At 38.5% G+C, this 22346-nt stretch overlaps 1 protein-coding gene across 2 annotated transcripts; it reads right to left on the bottom strand.

Moving 5' to 3' along the window:
* Positions 1 to 583: 583 nt before the first annotated feature.
* On the bottom strand, positions 584 to 20943 carry DCTD (dCMP deaminase). Of its 2 annotated transcripts, none has more exons than XM_081959153.1 (6): positions 20762 to 20943; positions 14937 to 15048; positions 13652 to 13787; positions 8764 to 8880; positions 3421 to 3517; positions 584 to 1697 (listed from the first exon to the last, which is right to left on the bottom strand). In XM_081959153.1, the coding sequence occupies exons 1-6, from the start codon at positions 20800 to 20802 to the stop codon at positions 1619 to 1621; spliced, it is 582 nt and encodes a 193-aa protein (XP_081815279.1). In that variant the 5' UTR covers positions 20803 to 20943; the 3' UTR covers positions 584 to 1618. The 2 variants fall into 2 exon arrangements, with proteins under 2 accessions (XP_081815279.1, XP_081815280.1); XM_081959154.1 differs by lacking the exon at positions 20762 to 20943 and adding an exon at positions 20209 to 20417.
* Between the last annotated feature and the right edge of the window lie 1403 nt (positions 20944 to 22346).

The following is a 22346-nucleotide window of genomic DNA, read 5'->3' as shown; positions in this document are numbered from 1 at the left end:
AAAAAACAAAATCCAAAGAAAACATTTAACTGCTCGTATATTGTACAGTATATATAATCTAGTATTTCTTTACTGACAAAATGCATTGACTAGATCTTTTCTCTTTCAGTTTAGGAACAATACTCCAGAACTACACAGTATTTACATTTCTTTAATGAAATTAGCCCTCTATTCCAAGAATGGTTCTCCAAATGTAACTGGATTCTACTAAATATGACTAGTATGATCAATGATTAAAGGTATTGCCTTATTTAATTATATCACAAATATTATAATGGGAAGTAAATATATTAGGTTTTTGACTTATGATTCAGCATTCAATCGGGGTTGATTTTTTCTTATGTTTAATGTTAGATGTATTTCTTACTTGATTTTTTTTTGCCATATGGTTTTTTGTTGTTAGTGTTGGATGTTTGTTAGTTTCTTTTTTCTCCCCCCCTCCTTTTTTCGCATTTCATCTTTAGTGATAAAAGAATAAACATGCATTTTTAAAAAAAAACAAATTTTAAAATATACTTTTTGTATGACCAAAGAAATACCATGATTTAGAACCAGGCACAGTGAGTAATATAATAATAATAAATTATATTTCACAAAGATTTTAATAGACATTTTATAATTCTGGTGTCGTGCCATATTAAAAATACTCAACATACAGAATTTCAATACAAATATACATACAAAACATGTTTTAAAATGAAATAATTTGGGTATCTAAATATATATTTGTTGTCAAAATCAAATAAAAGAACCTATACTGAAATCTTGTGAAAGTTTTAATCAAGGTTTCTTAAACTTAATGCTAATTTTAACAAACCAAAGCAAGCTAAAATCACGATCCATTTGGCATATGTAGCCTCAATATGGATTAAGCCTGTTCATTTCCCTTAGAAGAAAATACTGACAAACTTAGAGGCTAGTTTTAACATTGCAAATTATTAGATTGTCTCCCAGAATTTTAGATCAATGGATAAATTACTTTTTAGGGTATAAAAATCATCTCCAAAGAAATTCTTATTGGTTCTGATGATTTATTCACATTCTCTAAGAAAAGTAAGATGTTTGGGGGCAGAGAGGCATAGGGGGATGAAAGGTACTGTAAAATTTTATCCAATGCAAAGCATTTTCAAATGTAATGCAAGAAGCAATAAAGTAGTTGAAGATTTCAAAGTGTTAAAGTACTAGTTATATAACTGTCTAGCCAGTCTAAACTAAATTAAGCTAGGACATGTGTTCCCACAGTTGTATGCTGCTGAAGTGATTCTTTAACTGTTCTTTTACAGTCAATATTCACAGACTATGAATTGTAATTTTATTTCCCCTCAAGTCAGATGAGTTCTTGGCTAATTGACACAATATATTGAATGCCTTTTGCATTGTTTACCTACTAATACTAAACTCACAGTTTCATTCACAGAAAATTTAGTAAAATCCTGGAAGTCAAAGTTTAAATGTATAGCAGAGAAAGCACAAATGTTCAAGTTCTGACACATTCCTTAGATGTCTGCTTAAACTGTAGTGGTTATTAAAAAGTTATGCCTAACTTCAAGATGAAAGGCATTAGCAGCTTCTAAGAAAAGGATAATCACACTCTTCTGGAGATTTAATTAGATGTAACTCACAGAGGCTTTTGACTTGGTTTGCTGTTAATTGAATCAAAATCAATGATGATCTTGCTGCACTTTGGTTTGAATTTTCTAAAAACAACAAAGAGAGAGGAATATTAGCTAGTGAAGTAGTTAAACATTTTGTTTGCTTTGGCTCCCAACTAAATTTTAAGAAGGAAAAAGCATATCCTTGGATTCATTCTATGTTTTATCTCTATAGGAGCCAATTATAGTGCACCATACTGAGAGATACCCGGACAAAAAAGACTAAGACAAAAAGACACATGGGGTTGCTTAGTCTGTATGTTCTTCAGCTATTGGAGTTCATAAATTAGACAGGAGTTAGAAGGATTTCTAACAACTTAGCTACAGGGGGTAGCATCTCTGTAACATTTTATATGTTCTTTCCATGCCAAATTTTAATAGGAAACTTCCAAAGTTTGCTTTTTGTAGTCTTAAAGGAAAGGCAGAAAACACTGCATTATGCAAGGGGGATAAAATACAAACTACTGAAGCCAGAATCATTTTAGAACTGTAAAATTAATACCATCACCATAGCTCATGCTTTTACATCATTAGAGCATCTGCTGTAGCGATTAGCAAGAGATGTATTTGGGGACTTTGTATATATTTTACAATCTACTAGTAAACAGAAGAATATGCAAATAATGTGGATTTAGTGTCTCATTAAGCTTGACAATTCAGTACTAGAGATTCATTAAACCTAGCCAAACCCTCACAAATCATTACAAAAAGCAGAAATAGTCAATAATGAAGGATATGCTTGGGAGAATGACTATACACAAACGTTATCCAACCAATTGGTCAGAAATACTTGGAGGCATGCCAGCCATAGATAAATTTTAGAAAGATTTCATAACAGAATGAAGTGCCCCTGCTGTAATAAATGTCTCTCTCACACACATGCCACATTCATACGTTTTATCACTTCATGTTTTCTACTTCAGTAAATTAGGGTAAAATTGTCTGTCAGAACTGTTGAACATACAAAATTCTCTAATTTTCAAATTCTGAAGACTGAAAAATTAGATTTCTATCATATTAGCAATTCGCCTCCCAGTGTCTTTGAAAGTCTACCTTCATTTCGTAACACTGTAGCTTTAAAGAAAGACATTTACAAGAAATGGTTTCAGAGATTGCTTTAATCTCAGTTTATTTTTGAGATAAAACTGTTTCCATTTGGAATTGTTTTACTTAAATCTATTTTTATTTAATAAAAGTATTTTGTAGATAAAATGAGTTTTGAAGCATATAAAACAGATAAGCTTATCCTTACGTGGACATTATTGAGATGTTATAAACATCAGAACAGAGGCTATTGTTTCTACAATAATTCCTTGTATTTTTGCTCATTAAGTGCCAATCATAAGCCACTTTTCTCTGCAGACAAGTTTGCTATATTTTTCAAAGAAAATAAATCTAACCTACAATTTTCTGCATGCTTTGGTTGCATCAAAACCATAGCAGCGTGTCCAATACAAGAAAATCAGTCCATGATAAACAGCTCATCTGTGCTTGTTCAGTATAATAAGAATACTCTGGAAAAAGTTCCCAACAATCGATCACTTTCTCGTTATTGTCCCAACCCTACTTTTAGTATTAATAACATTACAATCTCAAGTTACACCGTTCTGTATATAAAAGGGAAAAGAGAAATTATTGAAGTGAGGCAACAGATTCCTTCACAAATTTAAGACAAAGCAATAGCAACCCAATGTATATAAAAGGAAGATTGGGGATAGGGGGTTGGGTGGGTTGGGTTAAGGATGTATATCCCCATGTGTTGACTCACGTATATAAAATTCCAGCTAGATCAAACAAGCGCCGTGCAGCTATCATTTCCGGAGTATCGTGATATTTATCAGACATAAAAATGACTTCTTTTATCCCTAGAACAGTGGGGGAAAAACAGAACTGAAAACAAAAGCATCAAGTACAAGCCAAGAATACAGTAGCTCATTTGGACATGCAGACAAAAAAAAATCCTGTTAAGAGATGTTCAATAAAATTTCCATGCAGCTAAAGAAAAGGTGGGGGGGGGAAGACTCTTGCACAAATCTCTATGTGCCAGAGGCAGCAATATGAGTTCCGTTGATCACTGACATATTTTAATTACTGAAAAGGGAACAGTTACAGATTTATTTGTATAAACCCCTAGTATGTTTGACTCCATAGTCAAGCTTTTATAAAAATGGACTGAAATGTTTGCCCAGAAGTAATTACGTGCTCAGAGATTCAGAGATTTTGTAGGCATGGAGAATATTCCCCATGTTAGAAACATCACTTGTACCCCTTACATTGCCTATGTATCCCATTTACTTTAAACTCAACTACTGAATTCAACCAGTTAAAATGTAGCATGCTGATCCTGCACATTATAAACAAGCTAAAATAGGTCATCTAACATGATAGCAACAACTACAATCAGCATGACAGATCTGGATCATGTATTCTGTAATTTAGATGTTGCTATAAATAAAAATATTTTTGGAAAGGAGCAGTGTTGTTAATGAGGCAAAAAATTGTACTTGTAGCCTCAAGGCTATAGGGCTTTAAAAAGGGGGGAAATGTAGTATTAGGATTTCAAGGACTGTAATACAAATAAATTATTATTTGTCTTTACTTAAGCAACTGTTGAAGGATATATAAAAAAAACTCTAGACAGATGCCATGCATTCAGCAACGAACTGTAAATATAAAACTGGTGCTACCAAAACATATTGAACTTGGTTTGCATTTCTGTATGCAGATCAGTAAGCTACTTCTGTCCATCTGTGAGCACCGAACCACAACTTTTCTCTGAAGAACATAGTTTTGCACATCTCCCATACAAATTCAAAATCCTTCTATCTGCTGCTTCCAACTCTCTATATCTCACCACTAACAATCAGAGCCAAACTTAATTCTGCTCATATCTTACTCTGTCAAAAGGTTATATTAACCTAAAAAGGTAAAGGTTTATTTCCCCTGTCTAGTCGTGTCCAACACTAGGGAGCGGTGCTCATCTCCATTTCTTAATCAAGGGAGCCAGCCAAAGACACTTCTATGGTCATATGGCCAGCATAATTATACCCCAAGGTTCGGGGAACACTGTTACCTTCCCACTGAAGTGATACCTATTTATCTACTTGCATTTGCATGCTTTCGAACTGCTAAGTGGGCAGGAGCTGAGGAGAATAATGGGACCTCACTCCACTGTGTGGTAATAATATCCTGCAAAAAGCAATCATAGAGATAAATGCTATGTCTGCAAAGGTATCTTCAAATCAGTGTTTTTCAAATTTAGCAACTTTGTAAAAAAAAAAAACTAGTTTAAATAATAATAATAATAATAATAATAATAATAATAATAATAATAATAATAATAAATTTTATTTCTAGACCGCACCCTTTCCTTGGCAGGACTCGGGGCAGTGTACAGTCATGTTAAAACCATATACAAATACATAGACAGAAACATAGACGTAGACATAGACGTAGACGGAGGAGGTAAAAATATACTGTACAATTCTTAATTAAAATACAAATACTATTAAAATTCCCTTAAAAAATTCCCCAATAAAATGTTTAAAATGTTTGCCAGGAGGTGGAGGATGGAACTATCAATCGGCTAAGCCAGCTAGTCGGAACAGGTGAGTCTTGAGCTTCTGTCGGAAGGAGCGGAGGTCATTAGTAGTTCTAATATCGGGAGGGAGGTCATTCCAGAGGGTTGGGCCCATCACAGAGAAGGCTCTACTCCTAGGCGCCACCCGCTGGCACTGCTTGGCGGATGGCACCTGGAGGAGTCCCTCTCTGTGAGAGCGGATAGGTCGTAGAGATGTATGAGGTGAGATGCGGTCCCGCAGGTAACTAGGTCCCATGCCATGTTGGCTGATTTAACTGTTACCATTTACACACGGTGACAAATGAGCACCAATTGATGTGGAGTATTTTGGAATCCCCCCCCAAAAAAATAACTGTCGTTATTCTATAACTCAACAGTGAAGATATCAGTACAATTACCTTACAGACTTTATAGATGGTAATTAAAGAATTCATCAAGCTGAACTCAAATCTTGGCGACTACATGGGCACTTCAGTACATTCTTTGTGAAACCCAAAGTGGTTTCTCATTGACTATTGTTTTCACTTGAATGCAGGAGGGGCCATGCTACGGTACATAGGGTAGTGAAGACTAGGAGCCCCAAGCCCCCCTTTGGTCTCTCATGCTTTACACTTGATTCTGCTCCAACTGTAAATGAATGAAATCCATTTAGAGCTGTTGCCCAGCGGTCCAAATTACCTGAATCAGTACGATGTCATGGCAGGAGAGGAAATCAACAAAACGGGGAAGCGAATCATCCAGCCACATTCCAGATTAGAAGGATGACGTTGTGGTGATCACATGGATATCAAACAAATGTGCTGGGAGGATAATTTTTGTAGTAGCTTCTCCCTTTGAGATCCTATTCTTCCCATTTTGCCACCTTTTTGTCTACCGAGCTTCCCTTCTTTTGAAGGGGCAGCGGAGCATATTCTGGCAAAGAGACCGCAGAATCCAAGCAGCCTGGGCAGCAAACGTGGGTTACTGGTGAGCACTAGAAACCCATGCTGCTTTGATTCCAACTCTTTAGCAAGGGAACATCCTTTGCCTTATCCATTGAGAGAAAAATAGGGAGAGAGCTGTTTATCCTGAGTCCGGTTTCTGCGAGGCCAGGATAGTTTGGAAGCAGATGAGGGTATGCCTCTAGGTTGCGTTTTTGGAGAGCTTGGCTGAAATTTGTTTTGCTTGTGGGGCAGTTCCTTCTGGGTATTTTTTTTTTTAATATAGATGAAGTGGAGCTTCGGAGGAGTCACTATCAATGTCATTATCACTGTTACTGGTGAAAAAGTTACAGTAGTCTGCTGACAGTTTTCTACCTATCTGAGTCAAAGAAAAGGCAGCAGTGTGAGATGATTTGAGAATCTCAATAGGGCAGATGTGTAAAGTTGGTGCTGGACTTCCATATCATTACCAGTGAGGCGGGGGAGGGAGATGTCAGGATTGTTGTTTTGATTGTCTGCTAGTTTCTTCCTCAGATTAATAACTTCTGTGTTTATATTCTCGTTCTTGACAAGTCTGTCAGAATTACTTTTGGAGCCTACATTTTTTATGGCTCTTATCTGCAGGGTTCTGACCATTTGTCACTTTTCTAGTGATGAGATCATGGACTAACTCATCCTTAAAGGCTGACAATTTGGATGTGGCGAGTCTGCCACAGAAACTCACTCATTTGTATAAGTCTAGAGTGGAGATATTATTGTTTGAAATCCAGGAATAACTGCTTAGCATTTCTTGAGCTGGGTAAGTAAGGAAAGCCTTTCAAATCAGTTTCTCTATTTTGGCAGTTTAGGAGCTAAGATAGGAAAGTCACAAAAGTCTTACGGCAGTTCCAGCTATAAGCATTCCGATATATTATTAGGAGTTGCTTTTTCTGTATGAAGGTAGTTGGATGCTTCTGGATGCACAGCTGACATGGGACAGGCTGCTGTAGTGTCAGCACAACCAGCTTCTGCTGCAAATTTAACTCCCTGATTGCCATGGAGGATTTGCAGATCAAGCACTTGTTGCCATTTATCCATTGCCGTTTATCCAATCCATTTGTTCTGCAGACAAAAAGCAAACCTTATGGTACAAGGGGAATAGTATAGCTGTAGGGGGCGAGGGGTGCAGGAGATTTTCTCCAGAAAACTATTCTCACTACTTCCCTGCTCTGGGGAGTGACTTGCACTGAAGCTTTGGAGGATTGGTGTAGGCAGATGCTCTTATTTCTGGCTTTTGTTTGTGAAATTCTTTGGAGATGAAGGGGGTTCTGAGGTTGTAGATCTGCTACTCACATTTTTTATTGCCTCTGCAGTGGGGAGATAGGAGTCAATCCTCATCTGTTTTTTTCTGCTTTGTTGGATTTATGGGGTCCATTATCATTACTGGGGATTGCCCAGCTTCTTTCCTTACCATTTTTAGGTTGAAGGACTGCACCAGAGTGATGAGAGGATGTAAACTCATTTCAGGAGCTGCTAGTTTCTTTCCATCTTGTATCCTCCCTCCCATGTTTTAAATACGAGCAGGAAACAAAACAACGAATGGGGCTATGCAGACATGAGCAATTCATTTGTTCTCCATTCCAATGATGCATACTTTTTTTTTCTTTTAAGTGAAGTTAAGTAAAGGATTCACTCTTAGAAAAGATGATCGCATGGGACATTTGCTAAAAGTGTCAGACCTGTAGTCTACCAAGCTTACTGCTGTGCATATTGACTGACAGTGATTCTTTTGTAGTCAGGCAGACTTATTTTCCCCAGAACTAATTGGAAATGTCAGGAATTTAACTAGAGATCATTTTTATACTATGCATGATCTCTATCAATGATCTACAAAATCTCTCCAGGTAAAGAACTGGAGACAATGGAGTCATAAGGGCAAAGAACGACTACCACTGATGACAGGAGATGGTCTGACTCTCATTGCCAAGGAACCTGTAGAGATGTACAATAAGCACAACTCCAGATGGCTAAGAAACATACACGACTTTTCTCTGAACACTGTCACAAGGATGGGCATTTTACCAGTATCTAATAATCTGATGAAAGGCCCAACTGTCACACTTGCACAACTGTAGCGATGGCAAAAATGTGTAACTATTGTAATGAAAAACATAATTATAAGAGAGATCCTGGAAGTCTTATGACATTTATGACAAAAGAGATAAAAATCTTCAAGTGCTAACCATGTCTGATATTCAAATTAAAATGTAACATATATATTCCCAGGAGATCTTATGTCACACAAAGTTTATTCTTCCATCTCCTCCCCTTACATTTTTTGCACAGTGTGTCAGCAATGTAAACCGACAGTAATGATATGCAATGTCTGCACAGTTTCTTGGCAGCTGTTGGTCTAGAAAGTTAAAAACTTAAATTAAAAACAAGTAAGAATCACAGAGGATGCAATTAGTATGGGAAAACCTGGCACCAGTCAAGGATAAAAAAAGTAAAAGGAGTAACTTAAAGATTGATAGTGCAATTAATTTAGATCTAAACAGCGGCACTTGTAATGATGTGTCCACCAAACAGGCAGCATTCTAATACCAAAAATAAAGCTGGCCCCTTTTCTTACCTGCCTGGATGATGAGCTTTGCACATTCATTACATGGAAACAGAGCAACATATATGCTGCAGCCTTTCACATCAGCAGAATTCTTGTTCATTATCGCATTCAGTTCAGCATGACATACTGATTAAAGAAAAAAAAATTCAACAAATATTATTATGTGTGTTCATTAAAGAAGATCATCAATCTAAAACTTAACTAAGTGTTAACTGCAAATGCCCAATTCCTTCTAGAAGCAAACACCAATACAATTTGTCACACAAGAGAAATTTAGCAGAGGAGACAGAAGAGAAATTCTTCAGAAACCCAAGATCAATGGAGGTCAAGTGGTCTGGCCAGACTAGTAATGAGGAATGAAATAATTAAGAACATTAAAAGGACCATTCACCAACACCTACAGGACAAGTCAAGGCCATAGGCTGAACGCTAAGTAATTTCAGCCATCCTAAGTGTGCCAATATGTCATAGCACTACTGCTCCCAAAGAGTATCTAATTACCTACATAAAGGAGCTCATTTAGGGGCTTACATGCATGGATACATTCTTTTGATGAGGCACAAAAGAAGAGTTATGACAAAAAAGCAAGCAGTCCTGTCCTCCAAATAAGATAACTGGCAACTAGAGCACAGAAAAGATAACTAGCACAAAGAATACCAGTTAGAAATTATTCTGCCCTGTTACTATTATTAATGCCCAGTAAGAACTCTGAAACACAATTAAAAGAATCACCGTATTTTTCAGAGTATAAGATGCACCTATCCTCCCCCTAAAAGTGGGTGAAAATTTAGGTGCGTCTTATAGACTGAATACTGGCGTTTTTGGGATCCCAAGCCCTCCGTGCATTGCATTTTTGCCCTCTCCAGCCCCCAGAAGCACTCTTCTGTGCTCTGCATGGCTTGTTTTAGTCAAAAATAGGCATGTTTTCATCAAAAAAGGCTCGTTTTTGGGCTCCCAGCCCTTTGCGCTTCACATTTTCACCCTCTCTGACCCCCTGAAGCACTCTGGAAGCCAAAAACAGGCGCATTTTTTGTGAAAACGGTTGTACGGAGTACTGCAGTGTGCTTCTGGGGGACGGGAAGGGCAAAAACGCAACGCATGGAGGCCAAAAACTATTTTTTTCTTGTTTTCCTCCTATAAATTTAGGTGCGTCTTATAGTCCAGCGTGTCTTATAGTCCACAAAATATGGTATTTGATAACCAGACCGTCATAAACAATCTGAAAATGAATATTTATAAATTCCAGGAGGCATAAGCCTTTATAAAGAAACTATAAATTTATCAGGAGAAAATGTATTATTTTGGCAGTATATGTGTTAAACAAATTAGCAATGATTTGCCTATTTGTGATCACTGTCTGCAAGCAAATCTTCGCTATCTAAAAGCCAAAGCTGGCAAGTTCAATTATCTGCAGCATGCTCAGTGGGACTGGAAATCACTTTAGTTTCACATTGCTTGATACATTGGCAGCAGGAGCTGCTCCCTCTGATGTACAAACCAGTTCTGTGATTCTTTGGGTGTTGGTCTATGTAGTCAAATTCTTTAGAAAGATTTTTCTCAAGACCACTGAGAACCATGAACCCCGTGGAGCAAATATTTATTATGCTGCTATGATAATGCCGTGCAAAGCAAATTCTATGTCCGTGGATTTTAAGATATTCCTTGTATAATCTAGCTCAGTTTGTCACTATGATTTTCCCTTGCACACACCCCCGCCATTCCACCCACTAACTGAACTGATAATTCCCACATTTCCTAGTCAGAAGAGTAATTGCCAGCTGAGAGTTTCAGAAGCTGCTGTCCAAAAATATTCACTTAATTATATCTGTAAAATATCTGACTGGGGAAACTTTGGCTAGTAAACTGCAGTTAATATTTTAAAAATCCATCTATTGCCATTTTGAATATTTACAATTTTATGGGAACATACATTAATAAAGATTGTTACTTCTAAAGTACCATTAAACAATCCATGATCTGTTGGGTCATCCTTTCAGATATACCTCCTTACCTAAACAGAGAAGCAAGATGACTGTGGGTAAACAAAACAACTGGGAGCGGAGGATGACTCCCAACCAGCTTCTCCATTGACTTTGTTTGTGGGAAGCTGGCAGGAAGCATTGAAAATCACCACCATGTGATTGAAGTGAACTGCAGTGATGCTACAGTGGCTGCAACTTTGCAAATATAACTGGTGTGAACATCCTCGAAATTTCAATTACACATGTGTAATGGATCCCAGATTTGGTATAAATTCTTTAAGCTAATGGATTTGAGGTACACTGATTCAAAAAACCTTGCACTATCATGCAACATTTGGGCTACTTGAAGGTTTCAGACAGATGAGTTTTAGTAGTATATAGACCAGAGGTGTCAAACTCGCGTCGGCACGTTGTCATGTGACATATTGCGACTTTTTCCCCTTCACTAAACTGGGGGTGAGGTGGCCAGCCCCTGACACATCCAGCCTGCGGGTTTGACACCCTTGATATAGATATTTGATTAGTATACCCATACAATCAGTAAAATTTACTTTCATTGCACTGGTTCTATACAATGCTTTAGAGATTCATTTTAGGAAATTCATATTATAACCATTCTAAATTCACATTCTGTAAAAATTGAAGTTTTATGAGTTTGCTGGTCTACAGCACTGAGGTATGTGTAATGGCAAAAAGGAATGGTCTTAGAGAAGCTTAGATTGTTGTTGCCCATCAATCTGGAGAAGGCTATAAGGCCAATTCCAAACAATTTAAAGTCCATCATTTTTCAATAAGGAAGATTATTTACAAGTAGAAAACATTCAAGATAGTTGCCAATCTTCCCAGGAATGGATGTCCCAGCAAATTCACCCCAAGGTCAGCCTATGTAATATATCAAAGAAATTGAAAAAAGTCCAAGAGTTACATTTCAGATGCTACAGACCTCAATTAGCTTGTTAAATATTGAAGTTCATGACAGTACAATTAGAAAAGACTGAAAAAGTATGGTTTGTTTGGAAGGGTTGCCAGGAGAAAGCCTCTTCTCTCTAAAAAGAACATGGCAGCATGTCTTAGATTTGCAAAATTTCATCTGAATGAATCACAAGACTTCTGGAACATTGTCCTTTGGACAGATGAGACTAAAGTAGAGATATTTGGCCAATATGCACAGTGCCTAGTTTGGCTAAACCGAACACAGCATATCAGCACAAACATCTCATACCAACCGTGAAGCAGGGTGATGGAGGAATGATGGTTTGGGCTTGTTTTGTAGCCACAGCATGTGGACACCTTGCAGTCATTGAGTCGACCATGAACTGCTCTGTATACCAAAGTATTCTAGAGTCAAATGTGAAGCCATCTGTCCAATGGCTAAAACTTGGCTGACATTGGATCATGCAACAAGACAATGATCCCAAGCACACCAGCATAATGGCTGAAAAAGAAAAACATTAAGGTATTGCAATGGCCCAGTGAAAGTCCAGACCTCAACCTGATTGAAACACTGTGGCTGGACGTCAAGAGAGCTGTGAATAAACAATTGCCCAGAAACCTCATTGAATTGAAACAATGTTGTAAAGAAGAGTGGGTAAAAAATTGTCCACAACAACGTGAGAGACTGATAAAGTCAGACAGAAAATGATTACTTCAAGTTAGTGCTGCCAAAGGTAGTTCTATAAGCTATTGAATCATAAGGTGTACTTAGTTTTTCACACATGGCTTCTCCATTTTGGCTTTCTTTTTGTAAAATAAATGATGACATGGTATAATATGTGTTGTTGTTCACCTGAGGTTATATTTTCTTACTTTTAAGAACTACTAGGGAGCAGATGATTTTTACTATGGCCTTGTGCATAAAACTATAGAACTTTTTCATATGACAGTATAAAGATAATTTCAAAATTTATGTTGGAAATATGGTTAATTTTATCATGCTTGGTGGGCTTGTAAAAAAACCCCAGAAAATTCAAATACCAATACCAGGGGTCCTCAAATTTTTTAAACAGGGGGCCAATTCACAGTCCCTCAGACTGGGGAAGAGGGCGGCAAACTATAGTTTGATCTGCCCAGTGACGGCTGGGTGGGTGTGGCTAGGTGATCATGTGACTGGGTAGGCATGGCCAATTTAGCAGTCATTTTGCCTTTGTCCTTCCTAAGCTGTACTTGCTCAACCTAAAGCAGAGGTGTCAAACTCAATTTTGACACAGTCAAAATTTAACTATTTATCAAAACATCTGTGCCTGATTTGGATTATATACTAGTTCCGCAGCTAAAAATGCCTGTGCATGGTGACTGCCCTATGCTGAGCCATAAGGCCAGATTGATTGCGGGGGAAGGTCACTTTTCAGAGACCCACAGAGATGAGGGAGCGCTGAACATGGAAGGGGAAAGTTCAGTGAGAAAACTTGTCACCTACATCTACATTAGTCCAGTTTGAAGTGGCCATGTCAATCAAAAAGAACATTAATTATGTCCTAATCCACAGGTCCCTTGGCTGCTTGAAGATAGCCCCATAATTCCACTTCCTGAATAGGTATCAAAAATGGTCCTTTGGACAAGAAAGAAAAAACCACCTGCGTGAATACTTATTCTAGTAAAGTGATTGTCAAAAAAACCAGGCATAAGAATGATAGCACCAACTATCTTAGACTTCTGCTCTGTCCAGGGAAAGTCCTATAGGAAGAAAAAGAATCAAGAGAAATTGAGAAAGTAGAAAGCTTAATTTAGAGGTTTTGTAGCAGTCTGCTTACAAACAGACAAGAAATGTTTGGGAGGTTACTCTCATTCCTGCCATGGAGCAACTATGAAATAAAATATTTTGATCCTGCCTAAAAGATGACAGGCACATCTGATAATATTGCCTTCTGTTTCCATCAGGAAAAATAAAGATGTAATTTAATTATTTCATTCCTTACCATAGGGATATTTTGTGTTGAGCTTATTATCTGCTGTTCTTGTCCAAGGCAAAAGATCATCACTGCATCCATTAGGCATCCCATTGTATCCAATTCCAACAATCTTGTTTTCTGAATTCACAATGCAAGCACCAACCTAAAGCAGAGCATCTAGTTTACTGTTTTACTCCTGTCATCTATTCACCTGTAGACTATGGGTCAGAAGGGTAAGACTAACGCAGGAATGTTAATTGATATATCAAAATTTGAGGATTTTGAGACTGCCCTATTCCATGATGTCTTGCTCAACATTAGTCCAAATGATATTGCATTTATTTATGGGTGCTGACAACCAACCTGAAGAACTACAGACCAACTATAAATATATGAGGTTCCATAATCACCTATCTCAAAGCCCGGAGAACAACCAACCAGATCTTTAACTATTTCCAAAACATTGGGAGTCACATGAATCTTGTAGGACCGGGGGGGGGGGGGGGGGGGGGGGGGGGAGGAGGAGAGAAAGTGCTACAACACAGTTCCTAGATTCCCTAAGATGACATGGTTTACTCAATGGAACCTGGAGCACACCTAACTGCATGCATGCACCTCTAGCATTAGAGGCTCAGGTTATCTCAATGTGCCTTAAAAATTGGTACTTTAACTGCAGACCTTCCTAGACAGAAACAACCTATTTGATTGTTATCCATGTATGCGATGCAAATGCTTTCAAGCCTGCCAAGAAGTTGCAATTGCAAACACAACTGCAAAATTTTAGCAGGTACTAAATCAAACTATTAAACACACATCTGATCGATACTTCCAAAATCGTGCCAGTTTCTGGAGAAAAAACATAGTTATTGCTAATCTTAAACAGTCACAGAAATTAAGACCTTATTATATTTCAGCAAGAATTGGAATGGAGCTGCTGCCGTGAGGCAGGTGTCAGAACATGGATGGCCTGGCTGGGTGGGTGGGTCCCTGAGGTAAGCTGGTGCGGGGCACATGGGAAAGCTCCATCCCCTCACCTCGTGGCCACAGCACTGACAACCAAATGGAATGGGCAGGCAACCTGCTGTGCAGGCTCTTAAGTAGGACTTATTTTGGGGTACGGCTTATATTAGGCACACACAAGCTAGGGCTTATTTTCAGGATAGGTCTTTTAAGTTTTGGAGATAGATCTGGTCCTGTCTATGCAGAAATAAACCCAAATGAACTCAATTCAATGTGATTATTCCAAGGGTAGTTTGCCTAACACTTCAGCTTTGTTCCCTTATCTTAGTCTGCCCAAATATCATCTTCCTACCTGAGAATTTGGATCCTTGCTTCTTTGTGCTGACAAGAATGCTACAGCCATGAAATATTCCGGCCACTCCAAGTAATCATCTCGTTTTTTACAGGTCATCTCACAAGCATACCTACAGAAATTACACACTGGCAATAAATGGTTATGGTTTGCATGAACTAAGATTTTTTAAAAAGAAAATTAAAATCTGTACAAGATGCACTTTGACCTCAGTGTTTGAGTCTGCAGAAATAAATCAATTATTACCATACAGAAAAATGACACCAGAGTTTAATTAAATACAACTAAGAGGAAAATCTGACCTTGAAGGTTACAGACTCAAATCAAAACTTTTAATAGTTGGAAATATTGGTGTTTTATATCTGCCTAGTGGTTTATGAACATTACTTTTCAGACCAAAGGCCAAAAGGAGACTGAATTATCTCATTTAAAACTGCAATTTATAGTGTTTAAGTCATGCAATGTTAACTATTATCTAACCCTCAATATTATCTTGTTTGGAAAAATATGGAAAAGGTTACCTTACTTGCTCCAACATTACTGATATCGTTTGCAAAAAAGATACCCTATTCTAGCTATTCTTACAGCAAGCATTGATGCAGTTTCATTTTCAGTTTCAGGCTAAAAATAAACACTGAACGTGAAATATCTTTTTGCTGAATATTCTTGGAGTGTCAATGCTTGCTAATAATGATTTTCAATTATACTGCTCATAAGCCATGTTGATAACATATAATCCAATGTCAGAAGTCAAGTGTTCCATTTTTACTGCTTTTGTGGTAGAGTCTAATAGCAGCCCTTTTTTTACTTTGCATTTTAGCAAACATGAATAAGCAGGTAGAACAATGACCCCAAAAAGTAGCATTTAAATAAACTCAATTTTTCAAAACATTATATTCTTCCAAATAGAATAACCCATGTGCACTATTTTCTAATTCTCTAGATAAATACAGGTTTCCTGAGAGTTGAAAGTGGGTTATGATTTGTGAAATATTTTGCTATTCATGCTCTACAGACATAATAACCCAGGAAAATATTTATACTCATTCAAATTCTGCCTGCACTCTACAATGTGAGCAGCTGTATTCTTCCAACTCTCTAAAAAACCCATCATTTAATGGAAGCTCTCAGAAAGCCAACCTCATTTTGTGCCATTCACCCTAGTATCTAAAATTCAGTTTGCAGGTTTTATATTCATCAACATTTATATCCATTGTTCCATGTCTATATTAATACCTCTTTCATTTACTGATCCTTAGAAAACATCAACATAGATTTTACACTTTAGAAAGCAGACACGCATGTAAAAATCCTACAGAACTGAATTGCAAGCATCGTGGAGTGCACTCTTTTATTTCACCTAAGGTATTTGTAATATTTTGTCTATGCCTAAAGACTAAACTAAAAATAGATTAACATGGTGAGCATTTGTCCTCACACTAACCAGAAGTTGAACCTGATATGAGAGCACCAAAGTCACTGAAGTTTTTTAAGAACATGATAGGTAATTTTTACAATTAAATTGAAAGATGATACAAACATAACAATGGATTTTTCCTGCTGCACGGTGAGCTCTGCTTTCCCTAAACATAAGCTTTGGTCTCCAAACAAAAACTTATTTACTAGAAATTTCTATACTGGAAAATGTATGTGATCATTCATATTACATAAAAAACACTGGGAGCTAATTAGCAAATATGCAAATAATAAAATATACAAGATTTTTTAAAAAAAACAAAATTATATACCACCAAATGGCCTAAGAGTATCCTCTCAAAAACACAAGTGGTGTCACTTCCCATTCTGGCTCAACTCCTAAGGGAAGTGCCTTCTGATTAAATGGCTGAGTACATTAATCTGTTCTTTATGTGGTACATCTGCCCTCGGATTTAGTTAGTTTTTCTAAAATCTCTGCATACAGAAAGCATTCCAAACATTTCCGAAACACTTTCTGCTTGGCATTGTCAGTTACTTTATAAAAATTACTTGACAACCAAAAGGAAGTTTAACTTCATACAGACAAGTTTGATGCAGAGGATCTCCAATATGTACTGTACAAATGCCTCCTTCTAAAAATTATCCCCAAATTTGCTCCAGAAAAAGAAGCTGTATAGCTGTGTTCATATAACATGATAGATTAAGCTACAATTGTGTTGGCCAGTATGTGGTCCAGCACCTGTAAAACCAAGTCACTATCTTGGTATATTGTGTAAATCGGACCATCATACTAACTTCTATTACATACTAACTTCTGTTTGTATGTTATGTAGGCATAACATACACTCAGGTGAGCCTAATCTTGATATTAAATCAGTCATTGCTGTAATATGAGTTTAATATTTCAGGTTTTACACTGGTTGGATTCAAAAGACTTATTTCCTCACCCAAATATATTTAAGTACCGTATAAGACGCACCTTTTTTCCTCAAAAAAGAGGCTGAAAATCTGGGTGCGTCTTATACACCAAATACATCACTTTTTGCCTCCCGAAGCCCCGCCCCTTCACCAAAATGGCCGTGCAGAGCCTTATGGAGGCTTTCAGAGAGCTCCTGGGGGCTGGGAAGGGCAGAAATGAGCAAAAAATTGGCTGTTTTTTGCCCCCCCCCCCCGCAGCACTCTATAAGCCTCCATAAGGCTATGCACGCAATTTTTTAAACAAAAAACAATCCTGTTTTTGCAAAAAATGGACCGTGTTTTGCTCGTTTTTGCCCCCCCAGGAGCACTCTGCAAGCCCCCCCCAGGGCTATTTATGCCTTTTGGGGGGGGGGGAAACAGGCCCGCTTTCATGAAAAACGGGCTGTTTTTTGGAGGTTTGCAGAGTGCAAAAACTTTTTTTTCCTTTCCGAAAGTTCTTTAACTGATTGATGAGAATTAAATTGATCAAGTGCTGTGTCAGCAGAAACACCTACCTATCTACTGTATTTCTCTCTCTCTCTATCCCTCTACCTACCTACCTACCTACCTACCTACACTCTCTCCCTATCTACTGTATCTCTCTCTCTCTATTTCTCTCTCTATCCCTCTACCTACCAACCTACCTACTCTTTCTCTCCCTACCTACTGTATTTCTCTCTTTCTCTCTCTCTCTATCCCTCTACCTACCTACCTACCGACTCCCTCTCTATTTCTCTTTCTCTCTCTATCCCTTTATCTACCTACCTACCTAACTACTCTCTCTCTCTCTTTCCCTACCTACCTACTGTATTTCTCTCTTTCTCTCCCTCTCTATTCATCTATCTACCTACCTACTTTTTTAAATTTGCCTCTTCAAAACCTTGGTGCGTCTTATACTAATTTAAAATCTTCATGAGATTACTTTTTAGGATCAAATCTGATTTACAGAATTCGTAAAATCTATCCTTTTTTAAATCAACTTGCTTTCCTTTTTAAATTTTAAGCATAGGATACAAATGTTTCATAAAATAAACATTCAGCAATGTAATTTCAGGTTAAATTACTTTAGATTATGTATCTATTTGTAGCAGTGGTGGGTTACGACCGGTACGCCCCGGTCTGGGTGTACAGGTGCCTGCCAGGAGCACCAGGTACCGTTCCAGTATGGTGGTCCAGAGGGCCCACCCGCCCGCACTCCTTACTGGTATTTGAGGTTTTCGGGGCTTCTGTGCATGTGCACGGAGCATATGGTGCCTGTGCGACGCTCCACTGAGCAGCTAGAGCGTTGCGGACGGTAAGTACACATGCATGTGTGCTGCGCGCTTTCATGTGGTGGACTCCTGGCTCCGTTGCACTGTACCGGTTGCAACGGGATCTGGAACCCCCCACTGATTTGTAGCCTACCTTTATTGTTTTTACAAACAACTCAAGAACATATCTTAACATACCTTCTTCCTCCTATTTTCCCCACAATTATAATCCTGTACATTATGAAGTGTGATGGACAGAAAGTGACTAGTCTAAAATCACCCAAGCCTGGCTTTTATGGCCAAAGCAGGACTTGAACCCACAATCTCCCGCTTTAACTCGTGCCTTAACCACTAGTGATTAGACCAAAGATGCCAAACTCACATCATCACAGCGTCGTCACATGACATATTGTGACTTTTCCCCTTCGCTAAACCGGATGTGGGTGTGGCCAGAGCATGACGCATCCAGCCTGTGGGCCGCAAGTTTGACAGCCCTGCACTAGACCAAACTCCACCTGAAAGTGATTCTGAGAGTAAAACAATATGAATACATTTAAAGCTGTTAGGTTAAATTATGAGGTTGCATATGTGGAAGAAGAGCTCGAATCTCATTTTTAGGACTGTCATCCCACTTTCTCATTGTTCTGTTTGTTTAGATCAGAGCAAATCAGAACTAGCATTTTCTCATAATCGTGAAAATTGTGTTTGAGATCCACAAAGGTACCGAAAGAAAGCATTCAATATAGACTTTACTCAACGTTGTTTAGTTAAATGCATGTATCTCATAACCTATGTAAATTTCAACTGAGTCTTTAACTACTGTACTACACCTAAATGAAGCTGACTCTACATGTGTAAAGGATGCTTTAAATTTTATTACTCTAATTTTAAAGAACAGGGAATTCTGAAAAGTTATTGAACAAGAAAATTTCAGAAATCAAAGACCTCCAGCAATATAATATTTAACACTAATCTCATATCTAATCCCTAGCAATTTAACCAGCTGAAGGAAATGCCTTTCCTCCAAGTTGCAAACAACCACAATTCTTTAGATTTGACAACAGCAGGCTGCATAAAGTATTGCTTTTGGTCAGGGTTTCCTGCCAGGCAGAGCAACAAAAGTGTCTGTGCTCTGCATTCACAATCAGACACAAGCAGGATAAGTGATTTTCCTGCAGACCTAGTCATAGTCACCTGTATTTTACCTCTGGGTGTTAAAATGTCATTGTGTGCTCTAATAGTGAACTGATTTTTCAGGCTTGTCATATTATGTTGGCGTAGTAGATACTCCCATTCTAACTTCCAATTCTAAATTCTAATTCTAAATGATTGTACATTTTTCCATCATTCAATTTTCAGTAAAAAATAAAGACATTACACACTACTTTATAATCTGTGAACTCTATAACCATATAATAAAGGTCACGCTGCTCACAACAATCAACGTTAGGCCACCAAATACATTCAGCAATTGCTTAAAATTTGTGTTTGAATTTCAACCTGAGTTCTGCAATGAAATGTTACTGTTAAACAAAAGGATTTGTTTCAGCCAGCCATCAAGCCAGGCCAGCTCCAGCATATGCCATTCAATTCTTTCTTCTTCCAGGCCCACCAATTAATAAGCTTACTTCTCACAGGACTGGTTTTCTTTTCTTTGCTCCTACCATTTCTTTCTCCTGATATTTCTTTTACTCACAAGGGTGGGATTCAGCGGGGTTTGTTCATTCTTAACTCGAATAATTAAAAAACGGGAGCCTACAAAATAGGTTACACTGGGATCAGCATGTACCCTTCCCTCATGGTGTTTACGAATGCACCCTTCTGGTTCTTTCCTGTCTCCTGCATTGTGGGCATCTCAAATCAAAAGGGACCTGTATAAAATAGATATAGTGAAGAGCCTGCTTTGGCTCAATTCATTAAAAATAGTGAGACGAGAGACGGAGAAAATTAAAAAGAAAGCTTCAGAGAAAGAAAGAAATGGTTTCACGGGGGGTGGGGGGTGTATGTTAAGTAGGCTTTTGAGGGACCCGATTCAATTGCCCAAGCAAATACAAGTGTGTATACAAGGGTGGAGGGGATTGCGGGAAAAGGCATAGGTCTAAGCAGCCATGGTAGATGCACAAGTGAGTGGAAACAGAGAGAACAGCGTTATGCGAATGCACAACCCATCCGTGCCCCTACCCATTGAGGGAGCTGGTCTGCAGCTGACCGTCAGCGTTCATCGCGTCTTATCCACGTCGGGAACAAATTACGGTCCCACCGGCGTCCGCCTCCCAACAGAGAAATCCGCCTTCCAGCTTGGCGCCAAAACTGGAGTCAGAGTTGGCGGGAAAGGAAGGCGGAGTTCAACTGGAAAGCCCCGCCTCCTTCGGATACTCAAACTGCAAACATGCTGGAGGCATGCCTTAAGCGTCCTCGGGGACTACATTTTCCAGAATGCATTGCTCCTCCGACCTTGTCCGGCCATCTCGGCAGGAAAGTTGTCGCGCGATGGAAGTTTGTGCGGTGCCGACGGGAAGGCGATTTAAGATTTTTACCCATTAAAATCTAATTTAATGGAGGAGTACAATGGAGCCATTTGTCATTTCAGTAGCCTTTACATCTTGTTCTCCAATGAATATTCTTCATTTAACCTCAGTCAGACTCTACCACATAATTCCTCGTGGTTTTAGCTAACATTATAGTGTCTGGAAATTGTAGGAATTGTCATGTGACTTCCCTAATTTTTAAGGCTACATTGAGTAGACAAACAGCTTGGTCCCTTATTTCAGGATTTTGTGTTCTTGTGGGCCATATAAGTTATTTGCAAGCATATTGCACTTGATTGTACCCTATTCCCCTCCTGGCCATTCCTTAGTACAAGTATGCAACAGATTTAAATCTGTATACAATTGCAAGCATTAGAAAAAGAGAATCACTTTATCACATGGTGACAGAATTGGGCTAAAACTCTTGTTGCTTAGGCAAGGGGAAAAATTGGTTGACCCTATTGTTTAGAAACTGACAGTGAAGTCTTAGGTATAGTTGGGCTACCATATATGAGCAGCAAAGATAAAGTTTTGGGGTATCATCTAGTGGTGGCATAATTTTTTACAGAGTAGATAGTATGACTAAATATTTGGGAAATGGAGAAAGGCTTTTGTTATGTATCATAGTTTTCCCTCAAGCTGAACCCTTCTGTAAAAGGCAAATCTGCGCGTTGTGCGGGACAGCGCTGGGGCGTAATGATTTTTTAACTTGGACATTAAAACGTCCCAGGTCACATCGTGGATGGAGTGCGGGGCAACTAGGGTCTCCGCAAGATTAAACATCTCCGTACTGCATAAATTTAGGAAACATGCCTTTTTCTGCTGTTCAGTTAGGTCTGTAAAGCCGTTGGCTTCTAAAAAACACTCAAAACTGGAAATATAGGAGCCCCAAGTCTCTGCGGTCGCGTTAAAAGTGGCTAGTGTGTTCATTGAGGCCATCTCTGAGGTAACTTCTTTCTTCGTCGATTAACCAGAGGCAGTCTTCGTAGGCAAGTGACTTACTCGACCTCTCGTCGAGTGATTCCCTGAGGGAATTCAGCTCTCAGTGACTTAGCTCGTAGGTTAGTGACTTTTCACAGCTCTGCCTGGGCTCCACCTGTTAATCCCACCTTCATCGCCAATGTTCTAGCTGGGAGAACACGGGTGGACAAACGGAGGTGAGCCAGGACTTAACAAATGCTAACAGTTTATTGCTAACAGGTTGCCAAACGTGGCACTTCACATTTCGTGTGTCTCAG

Source organism: Natrix helvetica, assembly GCF_964273705.1.
Source record: "Natrix helvetica genome assembly, chromosome: 7".
Taxonomy (NCBI): domain Eukaryota; kingdom Metazoa; phylum Chordata; class Lepidosauria; order Squamata; family Natricidae; genus Natrix; species Natrix helvetica.
Note: the sequence above shows the minus strand (reverse complement) of the source record. Positions and strands in the feature narration are given on the sequence as shown.

Coding starts and splice junctions, on each gene's coding strand:
- DCTD (XM_081959153.1), bottom strand. CDS start 20,802: ATGAACGCTGACGGTCAGCTGCAGACCAGCTCCCTCAATGG. Junction 15,049..20,761: donor CAGACCAGCTCCCTCAATGG/GTAGGGGCACGG, acceptor TAATTTCTGTAG/GTATGCTTGTGAGATGACCT. Junction 3,518..8,763: donor AAAGCTCATCATCCAGGCAG/GTAAGAAAAGGG, acceptor CCACTGTTCTAG/GGATAAAAGAAGTCATTTTT.